This window comes from Eptatretus burgeri, chromosome 10, assembly GCF_056783735.1.
Source record: "Eptatretus burgeri isolate ZD-2024b chromosome 10, Ebu_testis_v1, whole genome shotgun sequence".
Lineage (NCBI taxonomy): Eukaryota > Metazoa > Chordata > Myxini > Myxiniformes > Myxinidae > Eptatretus > Eptatretus burgeri.
Window position 1 is genome coordinate 82,732,492 of NC_140970.1, and position 22,132 is coordinate 82,754,623.

The following is a 22,132-nucleotide window of genomic DNA, read 5'->3' on the forward strand; positions in this document are numbered from 1 at the left end:
GGTGATCGCCAAGACTGCAACAACTACCGAGGGGTGACGCTGCTCTCAGTGCCGGGCAAGGTCTTTGCTCGGATAATTCTCGATAGGGTTCACCACCATCTGCTTGAGCACCAGCATCCAGAGCAGTCAGGCTTTACACCAAAGAGGTCAACGATTGACCATATCCTTGCCCTTCGTGTCCTCACCAAACGTAGACGAGAGTTTCGGCAGGGGCTGCTTGCAGCCTATGTTGATCTCTGTAAAGCGTTCGATTCAGTGAATCGGGATGTCCTCTGGAGGATTCTTGGTCTTCGTGGGGTGCCACCAAAACTGATCGATCTGATGTCTGAACTCTACTCTGGTACTGAGAGCACTGTGAAGTGTGGTGGTACCACCTCTGACTTATTTCCAGTTGTTACTGGAGTTCGTCAGGGATGTGTACTTGCCCCCACACTTTTCAGCACTTGTATGGACTGGATTTTAGGGAGGATGTCAGAGAGATCAAGTTGCGGTGCATCGTTTGGGAATGTCAAGATCTCGGACCTTGATTTTGCAGATGATCCAGTCATCTTTGCGGAGACTTTAGACATCCTTTTGGGGGCCCTCGAGGTGCTGAAAGAGGAGTCAGAGCCGCTGGGATTACGGGTTTCTTGGGTCAAAACTAAGATCCAGGCTTTCGGTGACATCTTGGATGCTGCTGTCCTGTCTGTGTCTGTTTGTGGTGAGGATGTTGAGGTCGTGGAGAGATTCACTTACCTTGGCAGTGATATTCATGTCTCTGCTGGCTGCGAGTCAGAGGTCAATGGACGTCTGGGTCGGGCCTGGGGAGTCATGGATTCACTGGATCATGGGGTGTGGCGCTGCCGGTACCTGTGCGGGAGGACGAAAATCAGTCTTCAGGTCCTTGGTACTTCCAGTCTTGCTCTATGGATGTGAGACTTGGACTCTTACCAAGGATCTGAGACGGAGACTTAATTCCTTTGGTACCAGGTCTCTTCGGAGAATCCTTGGCTATCGCTGGTCGGATTTTGTGTCCAACGAGCGGTTGCTGAGAGAGACTCGGATGAGATTTGTTACCTGCATAGTCCGTGAGCGTCAGTTGCGGCTGTATGGACATGTGGCTCGTTTTCCTGACGCTGATCCTGCTTACCAGATTCTCTCAGCGAGGGAGTCTCATGAGTGGAGGAGGCCAGTGGGCTGACCACGTGCCTCGTGGTTGCAGCAGGTTGACCATCATCTCAAGGAGATGGGGATGGGCCTGGCATCTGCTTGGGGGATGGCCAGACGGAGGCCCCTGGAGTACTGGCGGAAAGTGGACGCAGTGACGCGCTGTTCCGGCACATGCTCCCATACCTGACCTGACCTGCCTGTCTGTTTGTCTGTCTGTTTGTGAACAGGATATCTCAAAACGTAATGGAGGATTCGGCCAAAATTTGGTGGACAGGTTATGTGAATGATAAGGACGAATTGATGAGATTTTGGTGAAGATCCAGATCTGTATACTATAAATTTTCTCAGCGATCCTTCACTATTTAGAGATATAGCACGATATCTCAAAAAGTTGTGGACTCATTCGGACAAACCTTGCTGAACAAGTTGTGCATGTAATGAGGTTGACCATCATCTCAAGGAGATGGGGATGGGCCTGGCATCTGCTTGGGGGATGGCCAGACGGAGGCCCCTGGAGTAGCGGCGGAAAGTGGACGCAGCGACGCGCTGTTCTGGCACATGCTCCCATACCTGACCTCCCTACCTACAACAATTTGGAATTCACAGCACAAACGACTTTATATTATTAAGAACACAAATCTGCATAATATGCTGTATGTGTGAGACAATCAAGGAGTGAATGTTGATGTCGACTCAGAATTGTAAATAGATCATCGGATTTTACAGTTTAGTTTTGCTTTCATCTCTCAATAAGCCAGGTGCTGGAGCAGCTGTTGCATTGTCCCTTTAGCACCATAATAAAATGTTTTGTTTTTTTTCAAAACAGTTTTGTGGAGGCCCCCATATTGTGGAGGCCACTGTGCCTTTTCCTAAATCTGGTCCAGAGTCAGTTCTGGCTCAAACATGCCACAGTACAAGCTGTTACGGTCACAGCATGAGCCATTCCAGCTATGCCACAAACTTCTCCAGCCACAGCACGAGTGACGGAGCCTTCATTTGCGAGCTCATTGGTGCCCCACTCGTGCCTCACAGCACTTCAACACAAGCGCTCTCCACATTAACCTCCCTGTCTGTCTCCTCTTTCCTTTTTCTTGCGTCACTGAGTGATGAGATTTGTCCAAGGTGAGGCATTGAGTTTGTTCATGTCTAGTTTATAAGCATGCTGTCGGGTCCCTGTGTTGTATTGTGTTCTCTTTTCTGGATTGCTTTGCTTGTCTCCATCTATATAATAATTGTTAAACTGTCGTAATTTTATCCCATTGTTGCTGTGGTTTTTGAGCTGCGGATTCGTCCTCCGGCACAACAAAATTATCAAACCGAACTTGCACTGAGTGTCAGGGCAGGCCCAATTATTAATTTATTTAATTCACGACACCACAGCTTACGGTGTGTGCAAGTGAAACACCTCGTCTTGGTGTCTAGGGTGTTAATCTCTCACGGTCTTGGATCACCTGTTTGGGAGGTCCGTGTCCATTGCAATATCTACACACATTGTCAATTTGTGAAAAAAAAATGTTATTACCCCAAACACAGGACAAACAGTTGAAGCGATGTGACACTCATGTTGAAAGTCACATGCACGCACACACCTTGACTCAATGCCACACTGTCAAAGTGAAAATAATAATTCCAAGTGAGATCGAGTGCACAGAGCAGAAGCAAGTTTATAAATTGACCTTTCCTATAAACCTTGCTCTCCCCCGAGAGCTTGATCCACCATGGACACACATCACTACCCCACCCATAAACCTTACACACAATGATCCCTCCCCAGCGAACATACATTCTCCACCTGCACCTGCAGTACACACTAAACGTGGTGTTCCTTCATGCCATGGCCTGCATACACACTAAATTACCAAAACTAATAATAACCAAAGGCAGTGTCATTTGGTTCATTGGCAGTGTCCCAAAGGCAGTGTCACAAATGGCATAAAGCCATTGGGACTTTAGTGTGAAAATTTTCAATTAAATCGATTTAAAAGCATAAAAAGTGCAACTGCATCAACCATTAGAAGTCCGGCATGATAGCATTGTGCACAAGTACTCTGGCTAAATTATTTTATAAAATTTGCTTTATCTATTGAAGGAGATGAGAGTGCTTACATGTGCATGTGACACAGGAATGACCAATCAAGTGGCCTTTACCTTTGTCATAATCAATTATGTTGTGAATGTTGCAGTGGAGGAACAGCAGGATTGTCTTGATCAAGAATTAACATTGGGAGTTATCTGGTCATTTAGTCCCATCAAGTTGTGTCAGACTTCTGGTGACATTCACAATCACATTTCAACAAACATCCCTATCCTGTACTGCTTTCCAAAGTTCTGACAGACAGCGCTTGGTTGTGCAGCATTTACGCCATCCATCCAACATGCACAAGGTCTGCCTCTTCATCTTCCTTCAACCACATCCAGCGTGGTTGACTTCTCCAGACTTTCGTTTTCTGCATACCTGATGTGTCCTAAATATTTGTTTGTGGCCAAAACCAAAAACAAAAAACTTTCATCCAAACTTCGAATGTACGTGTACATTGCTGTCTAATTTCTTCAAGCACCGATTTGCTTGTCCTTTTGCAGTCCATGGAATTTTCGAACATTAGTCTCCAACACCGCATTTCAAAACTGTCAGTCTTCTTCCTTTCTTCACTGCTCATGACTCGCATCCATTTTGATTTGTGTCGTTACATCTTTGTCTTTCCAGGACTTTGGCAATCCTGACATTGGTGTTCTCCCCAATGCGAACAGTCCAATAATTTCTCCTCCACATTCTCTATCCACTTCAAGCTTAAAACCTTGGAAGATGAAACTTTCCACATGATCGTCTCCCAATCTGAACACATCGATCTTCTCAGTTGACAAGATTTCAGTCTTTTTAGGTTTCCTTCTTCACTGCCTACAGCAGTTGCATTCAGTCCTCTTTACTTTCTGACAACATAGTGGTATCATCAGCATATTGTCGAGGAAGTATTGTCCAGGATGAAATAAAAAAAGCAGTAAAATTAATTTATTTACTTATTTAAACAATTAAAGTTAATCCCACCATCCCTCATTATCCACAAAAAAAAACCAAACAATTATTTTCTGTTCTAAAATAAGTAATGCACGTTTTTTTGTAAGGGCTGGGAGGTTGGAGGTCTTGGAGATTTTACAATCAGGAGAGAGCAGCCAATATCAAGACAAGAAATACTCTTTGTAATGACTACAAGAAGAAAGGTTAACTTTCTTACCGTGCTGAGGGCCCCTAGTGGGCATTGAGGTTTCTTGTCTCCGCTGCAGTCAATGCACTGCCCCTACACACAAACAAGACTGCTGTGGTCATGCATCATCACATAAAACCAAGCACAGGTTGTAAGTTCCAAAAAGAAAAGGCTTCTGCATGATGCAGTCTTTTGTATATATATATATATATATATATATATATATATATATATATATATATATATATATATATATATATATATATATAAACATATATATATATATATATATATATATACACCTATATATACATACATACACACACACACACACACACACACACACACACACACACACACACACACACACACACACACACACACACACACACACACACACACACACGTACGGATTCATATCTCACCATACCCTAATTTAATATAATAATAACTAAATAAATAACTAACATTTTTCGTGAATCATTGAATCTACAACACTGGATGTTGGACCGGCTAGAAATAAGTTCAGGTGGGAGTGGAGACGGCAATAGAGGCGGAGATGATAGTGGTATTTGGTAAATGAGACGAAATATTCTAATAGTTTGTAATTCCATTGATTGAAAAATTAGGGTATGGTGAGATGCGAATCCGTACACTTCTGAACTTCCTTGGTGAAAATGGACTGCATTTTCGAACTCAGTGGGGTCGATTTACTCTTAGAAATGTTTAGACGGACAACAAATTAATTACAGATTAGAAAATATCGAAATGAGTAGGATTAGTTACTCAACTCCAGCAATGATAAATCTTGTTTTAGGTCATATTTTCGAAATTGTAGTGAATTCAATGTCGGTGCAGTCATTTCTTATAGTAAATCGACCCCATAGAGCTCGAAAATGCACTCCATTTCCACCTCGGACATCCAGAAGTACCCGTAATCGTACCTGACCATACCCTAATTTAACCAACTCATGAAACTAAAAGTCGTCATATGGAGCGACCTCTAAATCACCTCCGATCAACTTACAATTTTTATGCTAGTTATTGATTCATAGTAGAATAATTTAAGGCTTGTGGAGACAACATCTGAATGTTTTATAATTTTTTGCTGTTTTTGGACCACCCTAAGATATATATATATATATATATATATATATATATATATATATATATATATATATATATATATATATATATATATATATATATATATATATATATATATATATATGTATATATACATTTTACAGGTCGTGCGTTTAAAGCACGACCTGTAAAAAATCACACAATGAGCGCAGTCAACCATCAGCAGTCATATATGTTTCTGGAATGTTGCGAAAGACTGTGACGCAACCCGTTCATTCAAGTTGTGTAAGTGGAGCACACAGCAGGCTCAGTTCCGTTACTTTTTTAGACGGACCTCGTATGTATGTGTATGTATGTATATACTGTATATATATATATATACATATATATATATATATATATATATATATATATATATATATATATATATATATATATATATATATAGTATAAACATATGAAGACCACAAGGGGAAAACCAGAGATGTCACTTTTTATAAATTTCAGGGTTATTGCACCTGCCAATAGTTGGCAACATAAGGTTTCCTCTCACAATATTACTTTTACAAATAACCAGGGGTGTCACATAATTTATATGGTATAAAGTTTAGCCGTGCAATGAAAAAACAAGTGTTGTCAAAGCTGAACAAGTAGAAACCCAGAGTTGTCCGTACTTTACTCCTGGTTATCTCCCTTTCATTTATGTTAACTGTTCCACCATAATATTCAGAGTTGAGAAACTAAAAAATGAAAGGTTGTAAAACTTTCACAGCACAAACTCTGAGCACTACAATAGCCTATTTGGTTATATCATGGGCTCCGTAGTTGGTGCATATCGTGGTTCAAGCCTGGTCAAACCTTCATTGTGACTTTTATGGGACCCACGCCGTGGCTTAATGGTTAGCGCGTCTGAGTACCCATCCTCATTCGATGTACCCACCGCCCAATCAACCTGCTTAGGTATATGAGGGAGTCACATGAGGTGACTTCGGCTATCGCGGGGGTGGTTTATCCTTGGTTTCCTCCCGGTTTTCCATCATATTAAGTAGTACGGAGTAAGAAATGGAGAATCCGTCATCATATAAGCGAAATACCCTTGAGTATGGCGTTGAACACCAATCAAACAAAAAAACAATGACCGTTTAATGTTGAAAAAATAATCTGTGATCACCAAAGTCATGTAATGTATGCTAATAACAAACAAGCATGAATTTGCTACACATCTTGGGTTAAAATTGCATGGAAATTATTAAACAAGGGAATAACCAGTGATGTCAGTTTGCAACATTGATTCGTTCTTTGCTCTTAAATTAAATAACACAGAAGCTTGGCAAATGCTACATGCTTAATTTGATCGGCCAATGATCACTCTTCCTTTTACTGGAAAAGAAATCTATATGACAGTTATTAAACAGTTCACCAAAGTCTTGAAACTTTGTTTTTCAGTTTCTTCAAAATTGACTTATCCTGACATCTCTGGTTTTCCCCTTGTGGTCTTCATATGTATGTATATATATATATATATATATATATATATATATATATATATATATATATATATATATATATATATATATATATATATATATATATATATATATATACATATATATATATATATATATATATATATATATATATATATATATATATATATATATATATATATATATATATATATACATATATATATATATATATATATATATATATATACATATATATATATATATACATATATATACATATATGTATATATATATATATATGTATATATATATATACATATATATACACAAACACACACACACATACATATACAGACACACATATCTCCAAGATAAATTAATTTAGAATTCGTCTTTGTCTGGGATCAAGCAACATCCACTAGCTTATGAGTTAATGACTTTAACCACTCAGCCACAGCAGCTTTTACATGATAACTATCTGTTTTTAGTTTTTACAAAGAGCTTTCGGGAGGAGGAGGATGCAAGAATACGAAGCAGGATTTGGAGCACCACTGTAAAACACACAAACCTGCAGATACACAAACAAACACCTTGCAAATTATGTATGGAATGATAAATTAAGAAATATGAAGAAAAAGAATTACAAGAAGTGCAAAAACAACAACAGCAACGACAACAATGGTGACCACAATGGTTTATTTTATCTTATTGATTCATATGCTGCCTGTGGTTGCTTGGCTGCATCATTTTCTGGGGGCACGGCTGTTCTGCTGATGCAATACTCATGTTACCAGCACACCAGTACTCTACTGCTCACCACAGAAGGATGACAGGCTCAGTCAACCCTACCAGGTGTTCATTCAATGGGTAAAAAGGGGCTTGAACTCAAGATCCGAGGATCTTAAGCCAACACCAGGTCAACCAACAATGGTGACGACAACAGTGATGGCAACAACAGCGATGGCACCAACAGCAATGACTACAGCAATGGCAACAACAACAACGATGACAACAGCAACAACAATGTTTTGGAAAAGAACGTTTGTTTATTGGCTGGTTCACGTCTCTGCACATCGTGATTCACGTCTTTCTACATACAGACCCTCACATCTTTCATTTCTACTGGATGTTTCCCCAGCCTGGATTGCACATGACAACACCACAAGAGGTGTTGCTAAAATTATCAACTCCAGTTTATTTTATCTATCCCTAAACTCTATGTATCCTCTATCTTAACTTAGCTTATATTTTACATTCCCCTTTTAACACTTAACCAATTGCCCTCACACTATCCCTGAGAGGGAAGACGTTGTTTGTTTGTATGTTTTACAGTGGGTGCAACTGTAAACACATACTCCAGGGTTAAACAAAAAAATGTGTGTCTGTACAATGTACAGGTATTTTGTTCATCACTCATCAGCAAGATGTTTAAACTATACAGAACACCGTGTAAAAATATACAAACTTCTTGTCTCCTGAGCAGACAGCACAATTGAAAAAAATAAAAAATAGCACCACCTGTCCTTTAACTCACCTGGATCAAGACCAACAGTCACTCAACCTCCCCCCCCTCCAGCCCCTTCCCCCTCCCGCAGACTCTGTTAGACCTAAATCTGAATTTTTTTTTAGTGCAGTGACCAAACTTTGGTACATCACGGGAGATGAAGGTCGTGGTCAAGCTTCATTGAAATTGTGTGTATACGGTAGTTCGGAGAAGGGAGCAAATACCTATTTTAAGGGGTCAAACAACCCCCCCCCCCGGTAAACTCCCTTAATGAGTGCAGATTTTGATGCAGTCAATACTCTTTGGTATATAATGGGTGATGAAGGTTGAAGTCAAGTTTCTTTGAAATTGTGTGTGTAGTATCTGAGAAGGTAGCAAAAACCTATTTTTTGAATTCAACAACCCCCCCCCCCCGGGAAACCTTTTGATGAGTGTAGATTATGATGCGGTAAATATACTTTGGTACATGATGGGTGATGAAGGTTGAGGTCAAGTTTCTTTGAAATTGTGCGTGTAGTATCACAGAAGACAGCAAGAACCTATTTTGGGGGTTCAACAACCACTCCACCCGTCGGCCCTTTTCTGAGTGCAGATTTTGATGCAGTCGATATACTTTGGTATATTATGGGTAAAGAAGGTTGTGATCAAGTTTCATTAAAATCGTGTGTGTAGTTTCGGAGAAGAGAGCAAATGCCTAATTTGGGGGGTCAAAAAACAACTCCTTGGACACCCTCAATGAGTGCAGATTTTGATGCGGTCGATAAACTTTGGTACATCACGGGTGAAGAACGTTGTGGTTAATTTTATCAAAATCGTGCGTTTGGTTCAAGTGATAATGACTGAAGTGTTTACGGACTGACTGACTCACTCACTCACCTACGGACACTGCTCGATCACATTAGCTCACCTGACTAAAGTCCAGCTAAGCTAAAAAAAAATACAACTCAAATGCACTTGACTTGTATGTGGCCTGAAGCTATGAAAATTAGGACACACAAGATTTGAAATTGAGCTTTGCAATACCGGCACCTCTAGTGTGCCTTCAATGCCTCATCAATGTCCGAGCTTTATCACGAGCCTTAACATGTGAGGGTAAAATCTCCAAATCATCGTATTTGATTGCACGTTCTGAAAAAACAAAGAGAATATGTCATTGTCTTGGGGTGGCCTTATCGATGCCAATATTTTTTCGGCAATTACTCTCTGTATGCGGTATGTGGTCTTTTCACAGCGGTGTGGCAAGATAGGTAGAATGGTTTGAGGTAGAAGCACGCCGTCAATGATGGTCAGACGTCCATTTTGGCACTGCACATCTGTGTGGAGCACCGGTATGCCATCAATATGGATACGGCCCTGTATGTAAAAAATACAAAAATAAATAAATGAACGATTTAAAAAAAGATTTTTTACAATGGATATTCACCACTTTCTTAGAAAATCAAATGATAATTTCAATGATGTAATAATGATGTAATGTTTTTTTCCAGGTTTAGTAAGTATCGCATAACTTGAGTATTTCCATATCATTTATTAATATGAAATTTCTTGATCAAGTATTATTTTATGAACCGAGGTCTGTCATTGAGTTTGCAAGCAGATGGAACATAAGGATGATGGAATTTCAGAAAAATTTCTGAGCTCCACAGGATATGACAAAAGGGATTTATCTGAAACAATTTCAAGAACAAGTGATCCATAAGTTCCATCATCAGAACCAGGAAAATGCACAATGGAAAATGTGCTACAAGTACTTTTTAAAACTTTAAAAGAAGCTATCAGCATGAGGTTCATCATACAGTGTTATAAATACCATCAATTTGTGAATGGGATAAAACAAGTTTGGAGATACAGCAAATCAATAAGTTAACTTCAGTTGGAAAAGGTTTGTTGTGGTTCATTCAGAGTTTTTTTTAACCATTTTCAAATGAAAATTATGCATTTTACAATCACCAAATCTTTTGTTTTTAAGGTGTAATGGCAGGTGAACAAATTTGATTAATAGCTTCGAAAAAAGTTTGGTGAGATCGATCCACTGGAGTGTGGTGTTCTACGGAGCAGTAATATGTGGAAAGAGGACGTGAAGCGGTTGGAAACATTTGAGATGTGGATTTGGAGGATGGGGTGTGTTCGTTGGAAGGAACAGATGACACATGATGAAGTCCTACCAGCAGTGAACGAACAAAAGACGCATGAGTGAACATTGAAGAAGGAGACTGAATCATCGGTTTCATTTTAAGATGTGACAGTTTACTGAAGGACATGCTTGAAGGGAAGATTAATGGAAAGAGACCATGAAGAAGTTAAAGAATGATATTATGCAACATGATGAGAGCAGGGGGGGAGTGTCAATGGAGTTAAAAGGGAATATCAGAGAACATGGAATGTTCAAGAAGAGAGAAGACATTAATTTGCAAATAATGATAAATATTGATGATGATGGTAATGCAGCAAACATACTTTGTTTTTACATTTCTCTGAAGATCTTGAGAGAGAAATATAGATTGCAATAGATGATGTAGTAATAGAACAACAAATTCAGATTCATTTATGTTTTGAGAGGCAGGTGGGGTCTTCGACTAAGCTTGAAAATTAAAAAAGTAGGTAAGAAGGGAGACAAATTAATATTCTCAAAGAGAAGTTGGTATCGTCACCTCTGAGCTGTTCATCCTGGGTTTGAATCCAGACCCAGCTAGAAACTACCATCTTGGTCTGTTGCAGGCAGGATGATTCATCATGTGTGTGTCGTCCCTCGGATGGACGGTAAACAGGAATCCCGTTGGCCAGCACTAGTTGGTGGATGTTAATGATCCCACGATCTCCTTAATGAAGAGTTTGTGAGTTATCGCCAGCACGCTGGTAAAATTCCAGATTCCTGCCCTGACTACCACTGGAAAGGTAACGACAAACGACCCAGTGTAATCCTTGCCATGGGGTCACTTTGGCAACCTTTGGGCAGAACATCAGACATGAACGAGTTTGTATTGAGAAATATCTTGCCAGGAAAAGCACTTGAGACTACAGAGGTTAAGGTTAGGTGATCAGCTTGAAATGAATTTGATAAATACTTATACATAGTGCGAATAAACAGAAAAAGAAGGCAAGGGCAAGTTGGCAGAGAAGAGATTGCATTACTGGGCTGTGTCTCAAATATATATATGAATGCCACGTTGTGGTCGGTTTTCGAAAATGTGTTTGGTTTTTAGGGCAAAATTTTCTCGAAAAAATTGTTCGGATTCCAATTTGTTCAAACAATGGGGCGTTCGGATTCTGGGGGCACCACGGTATATATATATATATATATATATATATATATATATATATATATATATATATATATATATATATATATATATATATATATATATATATATATATATCCGAGGTTTTGCAACCCATTGGTTCAGATAACTATGAGGTCACAGCGTCATAGGGTGAAAGAACAAACAAGTGTGCCAATTAAAAAACAAATTTAAAGTACACATGAGTGGTCCAGATAACAATGTCGTGACAGGACAGGTAACATGTGGACTTCAGGTTGACCACCAATGCAAATGAGTTTTAATGACTCACGTTTCTGCTGACGTTGAAAGGCACATACTGTTGAGCCATTGTCATGACTTTCGAAAGCGAACACAGCTTGGCAGAATCCAGCTAAATTTAACAAAACAATGAAGGATTAAAATTATCAAGGCATCCTATTTTCATTGAACTTCACAACAAGAACATACTCAGGGATAAAGCACCACCAACGATATCAACTGCTTGGGTATAAGTGTTAGGTTCTACAGTTTGATGGCTTCGTGGGCAATGATGCAGGCAATGGGTGAAGACCACTTGATGGTCTTTACCCCTCAGCGAATGCAATCGTTGAAATATTACAACAGAACGTAATCGAGAATCAATCGCATCAGAAGTCAAATAATGAAAGGTAATTCTCATGAAGAAGGTAAATGAGAACTCTTTTATCATCAGCATTATAAGGTTGAAATAACTTGGATGCAGTTTCCACTAAGAATGTTAACACAAGTTCGTACAAAGATGTAAAGGTGAAACAATGCAAAAGATGAGAAAAATGCCTCTCGATGAAGGAAATATAAAGATATCTGTGTTGCTCCATATCACGAGCCATTGTTAACTGCATTGATTGTAAAATGTGGAAAAGCTTTTTCACCTCTACATCCCATCAATGCTCGTCTGTTATAATAATCAAGACTAAGTCTTTTAAAATTTGTAATGATGCAAAGCTTACATCTACAGCAGGTACAATGTGATGCTTGACGAGCTCCTCCAGTTTGTAACGAGCCTGAAACATAATATAAATGTGATTTGGAAGTAGGTACCTTATGCGTATGTCAGAATGAGAGACTACATCCACCCACCTCACCCCACACCATATTCATATGGGTATCCATTAAATACCTCTTCCATTCTTTCTCATTATTCATCTTTCCCTCCAACCTATTTTCCTTTTTTTATTGCCATTTACCCCACATTTATATATCTTCCATTCTCTCCCCGACAACAATCCTCTTTCTTACATCGTTACTCCGACATAGTACATGAATAAAAAGTTAATCCAGATGTGACGACACCAGAAAAGCTGCTCACCTGTGGGGTAAATAGATAGTTGAGACGACCATCTCGCATACGGTCGATGGCATCATTGGTGGGCAAAAACACCGAAGCTGTCCATTGACCTTCCAACATGGTCGAGATGCCTGAATTCTGCATCAATCCTCAGCCACAACACACAAACAGGCATTTCATTATATATTTGCTTGAAGGAAGTGTTAGCAACAAAAACATCTGGTAGAGTACAGTTCTAGTATACGCTGAGTTAAGTCTGTTTCTGGTGTATGTTCCACCTCCATCCCCTCCCTTACTTCAAATGGCCGCACAGCTGAAACTGCAGGTGAAAAGGCTGAATGCCTAAACTCCGTGTTTGCTTCCAAATCTTGTGCACCCACCAAAATCTCAAACCCATCGCTTTCTACACCCACCTTACCCGGTCACACCTAGCTGTTCCTGGACTCTGTGTCCTTTTCTCCTCACAAGGTGGAGAGCTTGCTGTCAAACCTCGACTGATTCTGCAACCGGTCCAGATGGCATCAGCCCACATGTCCTAAAAACCTGCTCTGCTGCTCTTGCTCGCCCTCTCTCTGTTTTATTCACCCTCTCATTTGCTCGAGGTCATCTGCCATCTGCTTGGAAATCAGCAAACATTATCGCTCTGCATAAAAAGGTGCAAAAACAGGTTCCTGAAACTACAGACCAATCAGCCTTCTCCCAATCATCAGCAAGGTTATGGAATCCATCATCGCTTCAACATTAAATCCTTCGTCTGCTCCAATGGCTTGATTTCTGATCTTCAATTTGGATTCAGACAAGGTCACTCTACCCTGGACAGGCAGCTTCTGCTTTCCCAACAATGGATGGAGGTCCTCAATGCCAGACATGAGATTAGAGCCATCTCCCTTGACATATCACAAGCTTTCAATTTGGTCTGCATCCCACCCTGCTCACCAAACTCTCTTCCTTTGGTATCCAAGGCAATCCCCACTCATGGCTTACAGACTTCCTCTCCTGTGGCCAGCAATTTGTGGCCCTTAATGGAATTCTCTCATTCCCTCTTCCTGTTCAGGCTGGAGTTCCTCAAGGCAATGTTTTGGGCCGTGTGCTTTTTCTGTTTTTCATCAATTACCTCTCCAACTCTCTGGAAAACTCTCTTTATCTCTTTGCTAATGACTCCATTCTCTGCCTCAGATCAGCAATCTGTCATCCCTCCGATCAGCAAGCAGCAGCCTCTTCACTCTCTTCAGATCTGGATAAAATCACAAGCTGGTCCAACACATGGAACATGTCTTTCAATCCTGACAAACCTCACACTCTCAATATGTCTCTCCAAAAGGACAGTCTGGAACCCCCTCCCCCCCAAATGTACTTTCACAACAATCCTCTTGAAGAAGTCCTTTCATTACAACTTCTTGGTTTCACTGTCTGCCATGATCTTTCCTGGGAAAGCCACATTTCCAACCTGGCCTCCAAAACCAGTCGCCGATTGGGAATCCTCTGTCATGCAAAGTCCTTCCTTGGCCCGCCTGAGTTCCTGACCACATACAAAGCTTTCTTCTCCAGCCTGATAGAGTACTGCTCTCCCCTCTGGGCTGGTGCTCCTGCCTCGAACCTTTCTCGGCTTCACGCTGTGGAAACCAAGGCATTTAGGATCATTGGTATCTCCACACAATGAGGGTGAGTATTTCGGTCTCTCACTTTATCACCACAGGCAGGTCTGTGGTCTTTCTGTTTTGTACCATCTCCTCTCTGGCCCTGCCACCCCCTGCTGTGTCAGAGAAATGTCCCCCCCCCCCCATATTTCCACAGAGCACTCAAGGTCTACCAGCAACTCCCTTCTGGTGAAACTACCGAAATCATGAAATACTGCTCACCCTCACTCTTTCATTCCTCTTTTTTCCAGCCTCTGGAACAAACTCCCACACTCTCCTCAATCCCACTATTCCCTCCAGGTCTTCAAAACAGTTGTTTACCACCATCTCATATCTTCCCTCATCCAATACCACAATCTTTTCTCCCTCCGTTAATCTACACCAAACCCACCTCCTTCAAATTCCCTGCTTTCCTTCCTGGTATTCCCTGTAGTGTCCATCTTTTTACCCCGTATACGCTGCCCCATTCATCTCCTAATGTCTCTGTTCCCTACTGTATGTGAGGGGGAGACTTTATTAATACTTTTCTAATTTCTATTTTTGGTGGGGGTGCAGGGGTAAGAGAGTCCTGGTATAACAAATTGTCAGTAAAATGACGAGTCCACAGAAGGTATCACAGATAGTATTGATAATATTATCAGTTTGCAGATTCTTATGTAGAGACCCTACTGGATGTAAGCATCTGGAATCTAATATTATTTCCAAGAATCAATGTTATTGCATTTATGGGGTAGGAGTGTGTAGTTAGAATTTAAGGCCTTAACACCATTTGTGTTCTTATAGCTTATAGTACTGGTGAATATGTAATGAAAACGTGTGTTCAGGATAAATGTCTGGTGCATGATCCATGATCCACCCAATCGAAATTTAAGCGTGAGAGGGTATGGATGTCTTGTCACGTGTCTCTCATGTTGAACCAGGTGGTGGTCAGGTTAAGGAGATTCTTTGATATTCCCCACATCCATGCCATGGCACGCTTTTCCACCCCTCCCCTCTCCATTCACACCAGGGGAAGAGGAGGAAGTGCCAGGCTCTGAGAGATTTCCGGAGAGAGGCGAGCCCTCCAGCATGCCTGACTCTGAGTGACAGCAAGTAAAGCAGCTCGCCATTGGACCGAGCTGCCTGGTGGCCATGGAATTAGCATCGTCCACTTGGGTGAGTTACTGTTGCTCTGCGTGTGTGATATCGTGCTACGACAAGTTTTGCTATATCGTTCTTTGTATCATTTTTGGTCTTATCTCTCAATGGTGAAGAATCACTTAAAAATTAAACTTTCTGGATCTGGATCTTCACTAAAATCTCATAATTTCATCCTTGTCACACACCCAACATACCAATAAATTTTGTCCAAATCCATCCATCCATAACCTTTTGAAATATCCTGCACAGTGATCAACAAACAGAGAGGTAGACAGACAGGGGTGATAACACAACTTTCCTCCACCTTCAGTGGTGGAGGAAATCATGTGCAACTAATTTTATTTTGAGTAGTAGATTATAAACATTTGAAAGGAGATTGCTAGTGGAATGCCTATCTTCCAAACAAAAGTTTTATCAGTTTCTGTCTGCCAAGGCATTTCAGGAACGTAGAGTCTGCCACGCATTCTCATATCCAGTGGTCAGAAACCCTGCTTGTAATATGTGCTCTGATCATTCAGTGATCACTTGTAACACGAACACACACCTGCATTCTACACTGGATCAACATTTAAAAAAGAAAAAAAAAATTTAAATCACCAAAGTGATCGGGATTTATTGCAGGATGTGGCGCTTCGCTGATATAAAGTCTCACCTTGAATTTCAAATACCTTCATCACATTGTACAAGTAAAAAATAATAAAAAATAGATGAACTGTTGTAATTTAGCTCCCACTAAAGAATGCATTACCTCCAACAAGGCTTGGAAGTGACTGAACTGCTTGTACTTCAAAATGACAGAAAGAAGTCTTTGCTGTGGGGTACAAGAATAAAACAAGTACTCGTATGATTACGGAAGTGGAGCGTGAGGAGAGAAAGAGAACAAAGATAATTCATTTGATTAGCAGAAACTTTCACTAAAATGAATGAGTTCAGAAAGAAAATCCAAAAAGCAGATTCATGCTAAAGGACTGTGATATTCCATTAACACGTGATAGTGTCACACTCCTTTCGCACAACTCTACTTTCTGGATTTTCAAATAATAAGCCTTGAGGTGCAGGTCAAGGTAATGATCGACTTGCGGTGTAAATGAGTTTCATTAAGGATGTACCGTTTTGGCTTCTGCTAATGTTTGTGTTCCACTGGCCAAGCAGTCGATCAGGTGCATCAATCCATTTGATGCCACGATGTCGCTTTGGAGAATCTTGGCTTGAGAGCATGAAGCAGGAAAGTTTAGAAATGGCATTTGGTCCTGGTTACAAAGAGACACTCCATCATTTGAATGTTAATGGTTGCATAAACAATTTATCCAATTAAATTGGCTTGGTAATCTTTTATTGTTGCATTTGCAATTTTCCATCCCATTTCAGTTGACAATTTCAGCATTTTTTTCATCAATAACTTTTCAGGATGCTCAGTTCTCGTATTTTTCATCTCGATATGGAGTATTTCTCACAGTTGCAAGAAAACTTGTTGACATTTAACTTCCTCTTCAGAATAGATTTTGACCTTCCCAAACGTGTTAACTATACCGACCCTGCGGTTTTTTTTTACCTGTGCTTAATGGAGCATTAGTAATCTCATCTCTTTTGTGCATGATACATGGAGTTTGGTAAAGGCAATGTTACTTTGATATTTTGGAGGCTTACAGAAACAACTGTAATAAATAAATTTACTTTGATTTTTTAGCAATCTTATAATCCAAAATAAATCAGTTTTCATAAGCTGATATCTTAATTATAGACATTTTTGGTTCATGCTGAATGTGCAAATGATCAGTTTAAATAACAAACCAGCAGTACAAAAAAAAAAAAAATAAAAAAAATAAAATCGGAAGTGCACGCTTAGAAAATACTTTATGATTTTATAACCTCTTGATGATTTTGCAAATACCTTTACCGTAAGTACCTATCAAGTGTTCACCAAGCAGCAGTATAAAATCATCAACATTACATATCAGAGCAAACATTAGACATTTGCACTTTGATATGCAGAGAGATATACTACCAAGATGGTTACTACTATTACTACTTTCCAGTTTATCCCATCTTCTTACAGGGTTGGCTTAACAGTTAAGGTGGCTGGCTTAAGATCATAGGATCTTGAGTTTGAGTCCTTGTTGTTCTGTTACATAACAACAGTTGGGGTTGACTCAGCCTGTCATCCTTCCGAGGTCAGCAAAATGAGTACCAGCTCGCTGGGACGATTGAGCCATTCAAGAATCCTACGTCGGAATGGCGACCCATCCAGGATTGTGCCCAATAGCCCAGGAGACTGCTTTGGCAGCACCGATGCTCTGCACAGCGTATGGTCCCAATGGATGTATGGTAACAGGGGCACTGCATCAGCAGCACAGCCACATTCCCAGCAATGAAGCAACCAGCAGCCGCATGCTGCAGATGAAACTACAAGGGCACTTGGTAGAGCGTATACTTCTGCCACGCAATGGCTGATCGATCTAGTAGAACATATTGGGCCGAATAAATTTGTGAAATATCATGCGATATAACGTTTTTTGCCCCATCTCTCAATGGTGAAAAATCACTTTAAAAACCTTAAAATTCTCGTATCTGGATCTGGATTTGAATCTTCCCCAAAATCGAATCAATTTTTCCTTGTCACATACCTATCCTGTCCACCAAGTTTCACCAGAATCCGTCCACAACATTTTGAGATATTGTGCTATAAATTGGTTCAGCCCTATCTCTCGGTGATGAAGAATCAGTTAAAGAAATTCTCCGATCCGATTCCGGATTGGGATCTTCACCAAAATCTAATCGCTTTGTCTGCATTACATAAACAAGCTCTCCATCAAATTTCGTCTGAATCCGTGCACAACTTTTTGACATATCCTGTTCACAAATAGACAAACAAACAAACAAACAAGCCGGTAGGCAGACATGGTAAGTCGACTACCCAATAGAACTTGACGCCATGGGCCCGTTCGATGGGGAATGATCTGAGAATTAAGCACAAGAAAATTCATGATTCTAGCTTCAAGGGTTAATGCTGCAGATTGTTTTTTCGTTAAAATACCCCCACATTTAGAGGTTTTTCGGCCGTTGCCAGGCAATGGAGGGGTCCATAGCAATGGTTCTTTCTCACACATAACTAGGACATACCATGAACCTAGCATACCAGTTTTATGTATATCTGACTCCTCGTCTCTGAGATATAACTAACTTCGTTTTTTTATTGTTTTCGACCAGGGTTCCTTCAAAGTCCATCTTCTCCAACAGTTTTCATAGGATCCGGCTGGAAATTTTTGACAATATGGCTGAATGTACTGCCCACAGTCGCTCGTGGCCCGATTTTTGATTTTCGAAAAAATAAATTTTTTATGATTTTTCAAAAATTTCAAAGTCCCGTTGCTGGGCAACGGATGGGTCCATAGCAACGGTTCTCATTTGCACACAACTCGGTCATGGTATGAACCTACCAACCAAGTTTCATCGAAATCGCCATTGTATTAACTGAAATCGCCATTCTAAATACTGATAATAAGGGTAGAACAAATCTACAAAAAAAAATTTAAATAATTTTTTTTTTCGACTAGATCGACTACCCAACAAGCCGGTAGGCGGACATGGGTAGTCGATCAAGTCGAATTTAGTCGTTTTTCAGCCGTTACTAGCCAACGAAAGCATCCATAGCGACGGTTCTTTCTCACACATAACGAGGACATACCATGAACCTACCATACCAGTTTCATGTATATCTGACTCATAGTCTCTGAGATATAACGAACTTCATTTTTAAAAATTGTTTTCAACCAGGGTTCATTCAAAGTCTATCTTCTCCGACAGTTTTCATAGGATCCAGCTGGAAATTTTTGACAATATGGCTGAATGTACTGCCCACAGTTGCTCGTGACCCGATTTTTGAAAAAACAAATTTTTTTATGATTTTTCTAAAATTTCAAAGTCCCGTTGCTAGGCAACGGTGGTGTCCATAGCAAGGGTTCTCATTTGCACACAACTCGGTCATGGTATGAACCTACCAACCAAGTTTCATCGAAATCGCCATTGTATTAACTGAAATCGCCATTCTAAATACTGATAATAAGGGTAGAACAAATCTCCAAAAAAAAATTTAAATAATTTTTTTTTCGACTAGATCGACTACCCAACAGACAGACAGACAAACATATCGATGGAAATACTGATAATTAATAAGGGAAGGGAGATCAAAAAAAAAGTTTTTTTCGAAAAAGTTTTTTTTTTCGAATATTTTTTTTTTCGACTGGATCGACTACCCAACAAAACATATCGACGGAAATACTGATAATAAGGGTAGACTAGATGGACTACCCAACAGACACAAACATATCAACGGAAATACTGATAATAAGGGTAGACGAGATCGACTACCCAACAAGAAGAAGACGTCGTGCAGAGCACGATATTTGCAAAATCCATGAAACAATTTTGAACTCAAAAATAATTGGCGTTTGAATTAAATAACCAAATATGCAACTCCTCTTCAAATTTCAAGTGAATCAGATGAAAATTGAGGAATTTAGAAATCTCACCGAAGTTGTTGACCTTTGGCCTATGTTGACCTTTTGGTCTATGTTAACCTCAAAAATAATTGGCTAGTTGAATTCGGTGACCTGAAATATAAATCCTCTTCAAATTTCAAGTTAATCGGATGAAAATTGGGGATTTTCGACATTTCACCAAAGTTGTTGACCTTTGCCCGAATTGACCTTCTGACCTTTTGACCTCAAAAAAATAGGCTTCTTCCTTATGACAAACTCTACCATGTGGTGAAGTTTCGTGAAGGTCTGTTTAAAATTTTGACCTGTGGGCAACAAACAGACAAACCAGTGGCATACCTATGGTATGGCAGGTATGGCACATGCCCGGGGCACCACTTGAAAAGGAGGGGGGGCTCACTGAGCAGGACTCGGTCTCTGCCAAGAATGGAATATTTAAGTTTAAATACATCAGAGACGAAAGCAACGAATGGCTGATGAGAACTCGAGACGCTGGGTTAACAACCAAGGAGGAAATGGAAAGTCATGAAGGGAACATTCAACCGTCTTCACAGAGAAATGGATGAAAGGTTCGCTCGTCTGCACGACACTGACGCCAAGTTTGGGTTCCTTCTCGATGTCGAGGGACCGTGTTACGGCGCCGACAGTAACGACCTAAAGTAGAAGTGTGAAAATTTGGGCGAATTGTACAGCTCTGATGTTGATGGACAGCAGCTGTATGAATAAATTTTGGATTTCAGGATATTTCTCTCAAGTCGGCCCAACATGAAAATATCAAGACCTGAAGAGCTTCTCAAACTTATTGTTCAGTATGGAGATGAGAGAGTCTTCCCCGATCTTTGCATTGCTATTCAGATAATGCTAACCATCGCAGTTTCCATCGCCAGCTGTGAGAGATCATTCAGCAAGTTAAAACTAATACTTTCATATTTGAGAGCCTCCATGGGTCAAGGCAGACTCTGTGATCTTGCTCTATTGAGTGTAGAAAGAGAAGAAACTGAAAAAAAACTGACTTTGAGCACATCATGGACCAATTTGCATCAGTGAAAGCAAGGAAGGTGCAGTTGTAATTTCCATGTATTTCCATAATTTGTCAATTAAAAGATTAACGAGCTTGGGTTGTATTTTTGAGCTGATATTATGGTAAGGTTTTCTGCAAGATGGGTGTCAGATGTTTGGACAGGGGCACAATTTCAGTGCTTGCCATGGGCACTATTTTCTGAAGATACGCCCCTGAGACGGACAGACAGAATAACAAAATAGACTAACCAATACACTTGAAAAAAATCTTCGATTTTGCAAGAAACAAACAGTGATGGTGGTAATCCTTACTTTAATTCATGGACAGGTGTTTGTGTGTTTGTGGGTTTGTTTGTCAGGCTACTTCTACAGTTTTGGCCCAATTAAATCCAGACTTGCTGCAGAGGATTAGCATAACCATAATTAATGCATATGGGTGTTTTTATCTTTGCCGGTGGTCTTGGGGGGGGGGGGGTTTAGTGGGGAAGACGCAAATTCTCCATGTAAATGTGTATCGTGTAGCGCCTCCTTCAGGTTGCGGAGGGTATTACACATCCCCACCATTTATAGTACAGTAGTCATATCCCCACATTTTCCAGTACAGTGAGACGTTTTGAATTAAAAGCAGCAGGTATGTTTTTGCTTCATGTACTTAACCTGGGTTATTTATTTTTCCTATGCGCCGCCAAAATAAAGGTATGCATCAGAAGAACGTGTTGCATGCTTGGAATAAGATCACCCGTAGGGCAGGTCCTCTGCTCATAATAATAATAATAATAATAATAATAATAATAATAATAATAATAATAATAATAATAGTCGTAGTAGGGTTGGCTGAAGGAAA

General features: G+C 40.1%; 1 protein-coding gene across 1 annotated transcript in view; it reads right to left on the bottom strand.

Annotated features, from left to right (window-relative positions):
* Window positions 1-22,132, bottom strand: part of STAB2 (stabilin 2) — a 426,796-nt gene that overhangs the window by 291,658 nt on the left and 113,006 nt on the right. Inside the window, exons 13-19 of the mRNA XM_085899123.1 lie at window positions 16,882-17,022; window positions 16,521-16,583; window positions 13,017-13,133; window positions 12,658-12,711; window positions 11,979-12,059; window positions 9,609-9,761; window positions 4,380-4,442 (exon numbers count right to left, since the gene is read on the bottom strand). Of these exons, the coding sequence (XP_085755249.1) occupies window positions 4,380-4,442; window positions 9,609-9,761; window positions 11,979-12,059; window positions 12,658-12,711; window positions 13,017-13,133; window positions 16,521-16,583; window positions 16,882-17,022 (672 nt within the window). The remainder of the gene's footprint in view (window positions 1-4,379; window positions 4,443-9,608; window positions 9,762-11,978; window positions 12,060-12,657; window positions 12,712-13,016; window positions 13,134-16,520; window positions 16,584-16,881; window positions 17,023-22,132) is intronic.